The sequence below is a fragment of the Paroedura picta genome, chromosome 4 (assembly GCF_049243985.1).
Source record: "Paroedura picta isolate Pp20150507F chromosome 4, Ppicta_v3.0, whole genome shotgun sequence".
Classification (NCBI taxonomy): Eukaryota; Metazoa; Chordata; class Lepidosauria; order Squamata; family Gekkonidae; genus Paroedura; species Paroedura picta.
Genome location: NC_135372.1, coordinates 67,759,899 through 67,771,672, shown reverse-complemented (window position 1 = coordinate 67,771,672; position 11,774 = coordinate 67,759,899). Strand labels below are relative to the sequence as shown.

At 39.5% G+C, this 11,774-nt stretch overlaps 1 protein-coding gene across 5 annotated transcripts in view; it reads left to right on the top strand.

The window, feature by feature from the left end:
- NEXN (nexilin F-actin binding protein) overlaps nt 1-11,774 on the top strand; it is a 46,950-nt gene that overhangs the window by 26,737 nt on the left and 8,439 nt on the right. For 4 of the 5 annotated variants that reach the window (XM_077333274.1, XM_077333271.1, XM_077333269.1 and 1 more), the window contains 6 exons: nt 1,139-1,287; nt 4,352-4,396; nt 6,955-7,152; nt 7,497-7,661; nt 8,319-8,507; nt 11,504-11,701. In XM_077333274.1, the coding sequence (XP_077189389.1) occupies nt 1,139-1,287; nt 4,352-4,396; nt 6,955-7,152; nt 7,497-7,661; nt 8,319-8,507; nt 11,504-11,701 (944 nt within the window). The remainder of the gene's footprint in view (nt 1-1,138; nt 1,288-4,351; nt 4,397-6,954; nt 7,153-7,496; nt 7,662-8,318; nt 8,508-11,503; nt 11,702-11,774) is intronic. The other variant, XM_077333272.1, reaches the window with a different exon arrangement.

Genomic DNA, 11,774 nt, shown 5'->3' with positions numbered 1-11,774 from the left:
CGAGCGAAGTGGCCGCCAAAGCGGCCGCTTCTCTCACAGCCCGGCTAGCTTCTTGCTGTGAGAGGGGGGAGAAGAGGCAGGCGCAGCCTGTGGCATGCCAGCAGACGCAAACGTGCATGTGCGGAGCTGCCGCGCACGTGCGTTAGCACCCCCTGCTGGCAAAAACGTGTGTTCCTCTGTTTTGCCATAGATCAGTTTGAGTTTTAGAGTGTTATTTAATGGGATTTTAATGGGTTTTTTTATTGTTATTATAGATTGTATATTGAAATTGTTAACTGCCATGTGCTAGTGTTGGTCATGCAAATCCAAATCCAAATCAAAATAAATAAGTAAATAAGTAAATAAATAAACCCTGATAGTATTATTACACCCTGACCTTGGATGGAATATAGAGCTGTTAAATTAAATTTAAAATTCGGAATTACTGAGCTAGCCTGAAGTTTCCCTCATTGTCTCCAATGTTCTATGGAATAGAATGTGGCCTGCAGATTAATGAACACAACATATAGTTCACTCTTCTTTTGAGAGGTATACTTTTCAGCCAGATGGGGAGGAACCTGTATATGCTGCAGGGTTGAATTCCCTTTCCAGAAGCCTGAGATCTCAGCAGCTGAGGTGGCTGAATCCTCATCCAAATTTCCTGTTTGGGGAATAAATGGGTAGCATATAATTTATTCTTGAGGTTCTCCTGGACTCAAATGTGGCTGCTCTACTGCAGACCAACAGGGCTGTGCTCTGAAACTATTGCCATGTAAACCAGGGGTAGTCAAACTGCAGCCCTTCAGATGTCCATGGACTACAATTCTCATGAGCCCTTGCCAGCAAATGCCGGCAGGGACTCATGGGAATTGTAGTCCATGGACATCTGGAGGGCCGCAGTTTGACTACCCTTGATGTAAACTATCATCAATCCAAGCCTTTATGGATTTTTAAAAAATCTCTTATGTTGTTAGAATGTCATTTGGGGTTTTTTTTAGTTTCAATACTGAATTTTAAGATTTTAGAAATTACTTTTATTCTTTTTATTGTGACATTTTTATTCACTGTTATTATTTGATTGTGGAGAAACAGTATAGGAATGTCAAATAAGCAGAGGGACAAAGGTTTAAATAATTGTTTTCCCTTTTTTTGCTCATAGGAACTGTCAAAGGAAAGTTTGCTGAAATGGAAAAGCAAAGGCAGGAGGAAGAGAGAAAAAGAATGGAAGAAGAAAGACAACGGAGAATTGAACAAGATATGATAGAGAAGAGGAAAATTCAGAGAGAACTGGCAAAGAAGGCACAAGAGGTATGCTTATAAGAATCAACAAACTTATCTTTGTAGTACAAAAGCAACTAATGGAAATAAAATATAAATGATAACATTATCCATGTGGGTTGTATCCTGTGGGTCTGTTCTGTTAACGGAGACATGCTTTCTCTTCTGACAGAAGAAGCATTCCATTGGAGGGAAAGTGCTTCTGCCAGCAGATGGACCTGCGGAATCCAATCCACTGTGAAATCAAAGTTTTCTAGTGTATATAAAGTTTTTAAAACTCTTGTAATCTCAACAGTGTTGCATTGAGAATAATGCATTACATTTCCCCCCTCTACTGCTCACTTACATTTCACTTCTGCAGCACTTTCTCTTTGACTACCTCTTGATACAGCATGACTACCTCTTAATACAGCTTGGGTATTCATCAATTAAACAGTTAAATCAATGTTATTATTTTTAAATCACTGAATGGGATTGTTTACATATTCATATTGCAAGTACTCTTCCGGAAAACTAGGAATTACCATTTTCTGGGCAAATAGTAGCCAGTTCTGTATTTGGGACAAAGTTAGGCAAGTTCCAGTCTGTTTTGACTTCTCCAAGAATGTTACAAAAGGAGAAGAATCATGATACAATAGTGGGAAAGGGAAATGTTGGCAGCAGACAATAGGTCTCATAGGTTTAACCTATGTGTAGAATGATACTGGCTAGATATTAGGGAAACATTTTTCACAGAGTAGTTCAGCAGTAGAATTGATGGCCTAAGGAGGTGGTGAACTCCCCCTCACTGGCAGTCTTCAAGCAGCGCCTGGTCATGGATGCTTTAGGCTGATCCTCCATTAAGCAGGGGGTTAGACTAGATGGCTTATATGGCCCCTTCCATTTCTATGATTTTATGACAATAAATGAGGATGAAAATCCAGTTGCCTTGTGTCAGGTAGAATCTCTGTTGCAAGTGTGACTTGAGCAACAATTGCCCCAACTACACGGCCACCCTAAAAAAAAACAAAAACAAAAAAACCTTAGTTGAAGCAGCCCAGATTTGGAGTATGTAGTACCATAATGATACTGACTTCATAATTTTTTAAAAATTATAAACTGTTTGTTCAAGTGCTAAGGCTGTTTGGCAATAAAAAAATCTTTATTTGCATGGTACCAGTTGGATGAATTATAATTTCATTCAGTTGAATACATTTGAGATTAGCATGTCTCTCACCAACATTAATTTTAAGATCTGATAACTGCTATGTATACCTTTAAACAGTGAGTAATAAGCAGATATCAAGTCATATTAGCAATTCGGCTATTGCTTATAGACATCATTACCAGCTTCAAGAAAGGTTTCCATAATTGTCTCTTCATAATTGGCTATGCTCTAAGTAGCTTCTTTGGCTTCTGTGTGCATTGCAAGTTTCTTACGATAAACCAGTAGCCAAAAAATGTCTACAAAAACATTTAAAACACGTCTTTCAGTTGCTTATCAGTTTCACTTTAAAGGGATGATTTAAATATTTAGCCCCCAAAATGCTGTTTTCTAGTACTTCATGTCCTATTTACATGTACCCATCAGTTTTATTGTGCTAAAATGCAGATATTGTATGCAGTTTGGCTTGAGTGTGCTTGAGCATGGTGTGAACTGTGTGGATATCTACAATAAAGCTTGGGCAAGAGAATGTAACATTTATACTGGTCCCAAATTTTAATTGGAAAGGTGGTTTTCGACTTCTGAGGGAGAACCCTAGGCTGTTGCATCCTCCAGGATCCCTTTTTCTTGGCTAACTTTCAGGAGTGCCTCCCTTTTCCCTGCTTCCACCAGCAGGACTCTCATGCAGGCTTCTGATACATGACCTGGTCCCACTTCAACCCGCTTTTTAAAGACCCTCTGAGGGTAGAGCACCCCAGGTCTCCTTTAAAGACCCCCCCCCCCCGCCAATGAATTTCTGGCTGAGGATTCGTGCCTCTGACTTCTGTCTCTCCCCCACACACAAACCTTCAAAAACTGCAGACCTGGCAGGGCCTGTACAGGACCTTCCCTTTCATGCTCCATCTCTCTCCTAGCATACTCAGGGTCTTGGACCTGGCAGCCAGCTCATTACTCATTGGGACAGGCTTGCCCCAGTTGACTCCTGGCAGTGTCTGCCTCCCTCCCCTCAGGTACATTGTCAGCTGCCTGCATGTCAAGTGGCTGGGCTGCAGCCCTACCTGCCCACCTCTCAGTGTCTTGCTGGCTCTTCCTTAGCTCAGTCAGCAGATGGGGGGAAGGAGTACCATGTCATCCTGTTGCATAATAAGTGTGTATGTGCATGGCAGGAGTGGGGCGAAACTGCCCCCAGACAGTAAATTTTTCCTTTTGACACTTAACTGTTTGCAAGTAGCAAATGCTTATTGTAATAGATTGTAACTAAGACATGTTTGACTGTCAGAAAATCATTGCTTTTAAAATAATTGTCACAATGTAAAGTGAAGTGTGGGTAACTAATATTTAAGCATTTAACTTTAAAGAGAGTCGACACTGGATTCTGTTAATTAAATGACAGTGTATTGTCTTGAAAAAGAGGCACACAGGATGGCATTGCACAGTAGATGTTGTGCTTGGGTGGAATATGTGAACACATCATTTTGTCAGAAGGAACTTTATTTCATTTTCAGTCCCTTCTACCACAGGTTGGTGGGATTCTGAATAAAAGAACAGAGCAAATAATCAATAAAGCAATAAATACTGAGATCATTTAAAAACATATGTAAGACATCTAGCAACAGCTTCCAGCCAGCCCACATCATTTGGAAACAAGTTTCAGAAGAATATAATTACTAGAGCCCTGAAGGTCAGAGCTGACAAGAGATCCCAATAAATATATCACACCTAGTTTAATCAAACACAGAACTATGTAACAGCACATGCGAAATGGTTGAATAATATCTGACAAGGACATGATTGTATCAATTAATTGTGGCACTGTAAGTGGAGTGCACTATATTTGCACATTTTTGTGCCAAATTTTGATTTATAAATACTCATTAATATTTTAATTTTATGTTTGAAAGGAGCAGGCAGAGAGCTGAAGTTAACATTATTAAAATTCTTATTTAATAGATTGATGAACAATTTAACAATTCGGGAACTGAATCAACATCAGAGGTAATCAGACTTCTTTACAATGCAACATCCACCCATTTCACTGTTATTATTGTAGTAATGCCTGGGCTTAAAAGTACTGAATGTTAGATTTTGGGGAAATATGTGAGATCACTTTTGTAGAACAACACTGCTAGATATCACATTTAACGAATTTTGTTACCATCCTGTTGCCAAGTCAAAATATCTGCAGAATTACTATCACTTTACATGTGAATTGTGTGTGACTCTTTGCCATTTAGTGGCATGCATGCTGCATGTTTTACCTTGCTTTCCATTTCCCCAATGTATCTTTCTTCAGATCAGTTATCTGCTCTTGTAGTGTAATATGAAGGGCACTCAAAAATAACATCTGCTAGTTGTTATGGAAACGTTGATATATCCTTTAGAATTTTGCTATCAGTCTGGAACATTGACTGAATTGCTACCATTGAACTGATGGAACATCATGGGATACGTAGTACCAGAGAAAATGTGATGGTGTGGTAACACTTATAGCAGCTCTTCCATTATCATCCATGCCAATGTGATACCATTACAGTTACAGGGGTACATTTGCCTTTGGGTTACTATTGTCACTATTGTCACTAAACATACACCCATTTACAGTAATAGAATTACGATGCCTGTGGTCCTAGGTCTCCAAGACACCACTGAAATCTCATTAACAATTCTTTGTCTTTGCAGGATACTTTGAAGATAATTTGGGCCATTAGTTACCTTTAAAGGGCAGGAATTGACATACATAACTTCTAATGTATTTAAAAGCAAATGACTATGAATTGTGCTTTAAGATTGGACAGAGTTAATCACATACTAACTGCCTACCTTGTTATTCTGAAGTACTTACATTTAAAATGATTTATGTTATACAAGGCTGGTAGGAACATTTTGTGTGTTAAAATGGAAATACATGCTACAAACTGTGTAGTAATAGAGGAGCATCAGATAGTTAATTTACTTCATGGTTCTGCACCTGTCAAATACAGAATTCAACTCCAGCTGTTATGCCACAGTTCTCCTTTTGCATCATATCTGCTCAAGAGGCACAGTAAAGTTGATTTATTCTCCAACTGAGCATGAATTATCTGTGCGCTATATTAATTGAGGGGGGACGATGACATATGACCTCTCTTTTATAGACCTGAACATTTGCTGTGTGCGTCTTCAGTTCTATTAATTGACAAACTCTTCTGCATTTATTGAGCGGTAGCCTTTAAAACTTCATGAAATCTTATTGTTTGGCCATAGGATGAAATATGGACCATTATTTTTAGAGTATAAAATAGCATACAAGTCATAGCATATAGGCTTAAAAGATGTCAGTCAATTAATATTTAAGAAGATTCACATCATCTGAAGCACCTGATAACCAGTTAAAGGTAAAGGTATCCCCTGTGCAAGCACCGAGTCATGTCTGACCCTTGGGGTTTTCATGGCAGACTCAATACGGGGTGGCCTTACCAGTGTCTTCCCCAGTCATTACCGTTTTACCCCCCAGGAAGCTGGGTACTCATTTTACCAACCTCGGAAGGATGGAAGGCTGAGTCAACCTTGAGCCAGCTGCTGGGATCGAACTCCCAGCCTCATGGGCAGACGACAGCTTCAGACAGCATTTCTGCCTTTTACCACTCTGCACCGCAAGAGGCTCTTAGTGATAACCAGTTAGACCAATACAAAAATAGATATGCTTCATGGAGTTGGGTTTTTTTTACCTGTATGACAATATTGCCATTTGGTTTACAAATTGAAATGATAGTATGAGTCAGTTCCTTCTTGATCCAGGGGGCAGTTTTTGGAATTCCGAAACAGGATGGTGGGTACAATCATTAAATCACTGCCACAAGAGGCAGAATCAACCATAAAAATGTCAGAGCATGATTTATGGTAACTCCTTTAGAAATTCCACAGGGTACCATTGAAAATGAATATTTTGAAATATTTTTCTTTCAACACAGTGAAGATCCTTATGCTGTGGTGGCACCTGCTGCTGAAGCAACTTTTTAAAAAGTGTATGGCTAATCACATCTGCAGTGGCCAGTCAAAAGCTCTGCTAGGCAAAAGTTCTACCTGGTCCCTCCCACTTTTAAAAAACATGTGGCAGGTGCCATTATACCCACAAGACCCCTGCTTTAGATAATGGTCAATGTGTAATTGCCACAGTAAGGTTGTATGAGTGCTCCAGCAATAGTGAGCTGGGACTTAGGAAGTTCTATACTTTCATCTGCTTAGTTAGGCAAGTCTCTCTGTCTCACGCTCTGCTTCAGCAGCCATACAAGGACAATTCTGACCCACATTCAAGTAATGTTGCATTAATTATGAGTTGATAGAAGGGAGATGCTGTACAAATGCTTTGTCTCATTCTAGTTTATGAATAGCAGAGTTGGAGCAACTACTCCCATTGCTTTTTTTTTTTTTGTAAGGTTGATTAATCCTGCTGTGGCTGTGGATTTTGGTTTCTCTTCCCCTGGTCCTGCACTGATGCTTTGGTCGAAGCTTATTTGTAGGTAGCAATGGCTGTTCTATTCCAGTGTTCATGGCAAAATCTGTTTTTGCAACAGGAAGGTGATGACTCATTTTTAGTGACTGTAGTTCCTGTAAAACATACCAAATCACCTGGGAAGATGAAAATAAGTTTTGAGGACTTAGAAAAAGAGAGGGAAGAACATGAAAGGCAAAAGTATGAAGATGAAAAACGACTGAGATATGAGCAGGAAAAGCAAGCTCTCAAGGAAGTCAAATATTTTTCGCCAGTTGTGGTAAGCAAAACCTTAACATACCAATACTAATTATACTTATACAGAAGAACAGTATGCCTGCAGTAGAACAGCTAGATTCTAGTCCAGTTACCACTTAGAGGCCAACCTGGTTTGTGGGGAGGGTAAGCTTTTTAGAGTCAAAACTCCATTTTTCCAATATATGACAAAAGGAGCTTTGACTCTTGCAAGTTCATTTCCCAAAATCATGTTGGTCTGTAGGCAGCTATTAAATGGGAAACTTTTCAGCAGTAGACTTCATTGATTGCGGTAGAACTGCTTACAAGTAACTGATTAACTTAAATGTAACACAAGGATAACTTTTTAATCATAAACTTGCTATGTAGGATGAAGATGAAAGTAAAGAATCTTCCTCTCCTGGTAAAGTGAAATTAACATTTGAAGAACTAGAAAGACAACGACAGGAAAATCAGAGGAAGCATGCGGAAGAGGAGGCAAGGCAACGCTTAGAAGAAGAGAAACGTGCCTTTGAGGAAGCAAGGCAGCAAATGGTATTTTTTGACATGCAAGTCTTTATGAAAGGAATATATAACAAAATCATAGTGCAATTTTACAAACCATTTCTAGTCCCATTAAGTAGTCTCCAATAAGTTTCTGAGTAGAACTGCTTGGGAGTGCAATGTTAATTTGTAATGTCTTAGCAAAACAAAATATTAAAGAAAGACCAAAGTATTTTTCACTCTGCTGCTTTTTTGTGGCAAAATGATTGACTGTAGGCTGGAGATAAATTCAGGTGGATAGCCATGTGGGTCTGAAGCAGCAGAACAACATTTAAATCCAGTGACAATGAAGTTTTATGCAGGGTATAAGCGTTCATGTGCAGGCACACTCTATCTGAAGAAGTGTGCTTGCACACAAAAGCTTACATCTTGAATAAAACTTTGTTAGTTTTAAAGGTGCCACTGAAATAACGCTTCGTTTTGTAGGCTGTTGAATTACCATGGTCTAGGTAATTATGACTGCTATATTAATTACTGTGTTCTTTGCCACTTAAACATATTCTTGAGTCTGGAGTTTTCTTGTAAACCAACTGCATCCACATTTTTTAACTTCATAAACTGTTTCCATGCTATTTTCAAAGTCCAGTATCTTTTGCATCTTTGGCTGCTCTTTTAAAGGACTGTTTTTCTGGGCTTTGTTTCCCAAAGATGAACACAGATGACGACGACATGGAGAGTGAAAATTCTGTCAAGGAATTGCATCCTGGGAAACTGATACTTGGCTTTGAGGAATTAGAAAGACAAAGGCAAGAAGAAGAAAGAAGAAGAACGGAAGAGGAGGCCAGAAGGCGTATAGAAGAGGAGAAAAAAGCATTTGCTGAAGCAAGAAAAAGCATGGTAGATAACGTTGCTCATTCATTGTGGAAATAACTCTTAGGTCTATGTATGACATTGTGTTCTCAATTTTGGGGGACAATGGTAAGATGTGGTCTGTGGTCACACTATATTCAAAGTACACATACAAAGAAAATAATATCTAAAGCAAAACTTGAATTCATAGCAAGAGGTCCTCTCATGCAACAAACGATAGGCAATTATATTTTTAATTTTTTGAAATTAGCATGTGAAGAGAAAGATGAGAATTTACTTGTCAGGTTGGGAAAAGATTATAAATTATACCCCAACAGGAACAGGTGATAACAAGCCTCTCACTTCCCCATGCTGCTTTGGAGGATTGCCTGTTCCCCAGAAGCAGCATTTCAGGAAGCATTTTTGGGTAACAGTTAGAAGGCATAGCTGTCTATTGACAAAAATTTCTTCCAATAGCAAAAATACTCTTCAGGATCAAAATTTATGCCCTCTATTAACGAAGTATCCATCCCTGAAATACAATTGATTGCAAGAGCAGACCCCAAAATGCAAATCTGGGTGGTAATCAGGAGCTCGGAATCTACCTATGTGGGAACAAAGAGTATTTTTGTAGTATATTCCTAACTGAATAAAATTAGATTCCAGTAGCACCTTTAAGACCAACAAAAACTTATTCAGGGCATGAACTTCTGAGTCCAAGCACCATTCCTCAGACTATGATCTTCTTACATGACAGGGAATATATAACAACAATCAATTCTGTTACATCTTCTGTGTCACAACCAAATACAGCCAATGATAATCCTTTGTCAAAACAGCCAATCAATCCTCTAGAATTCAGTGTACTTTACAAAAACATGGGGAGAATAAAAACTGGCAGTCTTCAAGCAAAGGTTGGATGCACACTTTTCTTGGATGCTTTAGGATGCTTAGGGCTGATCCTGCGTTGAGCAGGGGGTTGGACTAGATGGCCTGTATGGCTCCTTCCAACTCTATGATTCTATGAACTGCCTTTTATCAGTGATCAAAGTTTCTCACCTCCCCATATGTTGCTTGCTCCATACGTCTCCATACAACTGTGAAACATTCCTCCCAGGGAATTGCTGGTAACTATCCCAAGGCCTGAAACTCCAATACTTTGGCCACCTCATAGAAGGAAGGACTCCCTGGAGAAGAGTCTAATGCTGGGAGCGGTTGAGAGCAAAAGAAGAAGGGGACGACAGAGAATGAGGTGGCTGGATGGAGTCACTGAACAGTCAGTGCAAACTTAAATGGACTTCGAGGAATGGTAGAGGACAGGAAGGCCTGGAGGATCATTGTCCATGGGGTCGCGATGGGTCGGACACGACTTCGCACCTAACAACAACAAATCCGAAGGCCAGGGAGTCAAACTCAAAATTCCATTACATTGCCATATCTTACAGTCACATTATGACAAATAAAATAAATAGTGAGGTGTATGGATACACAAGTTGAACATGGTTAGCTTGAATAGTGAGATAAAAAACCTTTTCCCCTTTTGAGTCCTGGGTATGTCATAGTATTGAGTTTTGTAATAACTTCCATTTCTGCAATCTCCCTTTCTAGCCTGTTCTTGAAGTTTCTTTGCAATATAACAGCTACTCTCAGGTCCGTTATTGAATGTCCTGGAAGGTTGAAGTAGATGGACGGAGTTATTTTGCTGGTTCCCCTTTCTCACTGCAAGCCCCAGACCTTGGCTTTTTTTCTCCCGTAAATGTCACATCTATGTTCTGTGGTTCAAATGAAACTGTGAACACCATTTGTTGGCATAGCCATAAACTTCAATTTAAATATATAACTGGTTCCCACTACATTATAGTCAAGAAGATGCAAACAGATTCATGTTTAATTAGTTTGAAACCACTCAGTAGAAAGGTCTCCATGGAAAACCCCCATATATTTGAAGTGTGAGAATATGAACTGCAGGCCTCATGTCTCTGAACAAGAACATTATCCCTTGTCCCTCTAGAGCATCTAATCAGTAAATAAGGATTATGACCAAAGCATGCAAGAACAAGATTGCATCTGGTTAGGAAATGGACCATGTGGTGTTTTGTTTTAAAGAAGGGGGATGGAAGCCAAATGTTCAGTGACATTCCAAGTTGGTTATAATTCTTGTATCTCTGTTCAGTTTGTCAGCTTTCTTGAAGCTCAGTTGGTTTGTATTACGCTATGCATATTAATTCATCTACACTTTAGTTTTCAATCTTCCATTTGCTGCAGCCAAGCAGTGTTTTGCATGGCTGAATCCATGAATCCATTTTATTAGCAGTGGTGCTTTCCTCTGCTTCAAGTAGCCCTTTCTACTCTCGTTTCAGGATGGGGCTCCTTGTGCCAGTGAAAAGTGCCACTGTTAACAGAATGGATCCACAGGATTCAGTCCCATTGAAATATAAATCATTATGTGGAAGAAAAGCCTGTTTTTCAAATGAATGTATTTCCAAGTAAGTAATGATTGGGATCACAGTTGTACAGTGAGACGTAAACATAGTACAGCATGAAGCACAGTTGCACAGATACAGAGTGCTTTCCACATAAAGCATACTTTTATGTGTAACTGTAAAAGGGGAACCAGAGATGAGAGAAGCTTTTTATTTTTTTGTGGTGGTGGGGGGGAAGAGTATCAAGTAGATTAAGTGTACACATGAAGACATGCATGAAGCAGTCCCCTGAGATGTGCAGAGTTTATGGAAGAAAAAAGCCACAGTCTGGGGCTTGCAATGAGGAGGGGAACCAGCAAAATTACTCTGTCTACCCACTTTAGCTAGCAGTGCTTCTTGCATTGGCACAGTAGCAGTAAGGAAGGTTCTCCTTCCTTATTCAAGCCTGCTAGACTGCCCACATGAGCCACATACTTGCCATTATCCTGGAGGTCTGGGGGGGGGGAGAACTAAGCCCACGCACATCCTTAAACATGTGTTGTATACAAGCCACACCAATGTAAATATGTAATTATAGATGGTGCATCTACCATTGACAAAATAATAAATTATTTCCTACAGATCCCCGATGATGCATCTTCACAGATATCCAAAACATTATCTCAAGAATCTCTTACACCTGGAAAACTGGAAATAAACTTTGAAGAGCTACTGAGGCAGAAAAAGGAAGAAGAAAAGAGACGCACAGAAGAAGAGCGCAGACAAAAACTGGAAATGGAAAAGCAAGAGTTTGAGCTACTGAGACAAGAAATGGGAGAGGTCTGTCTTATCTCATATTTAAAAAGACTAACACTTTTGAGAACCATTGCCCCAAGCGAACATGCTCACAGTT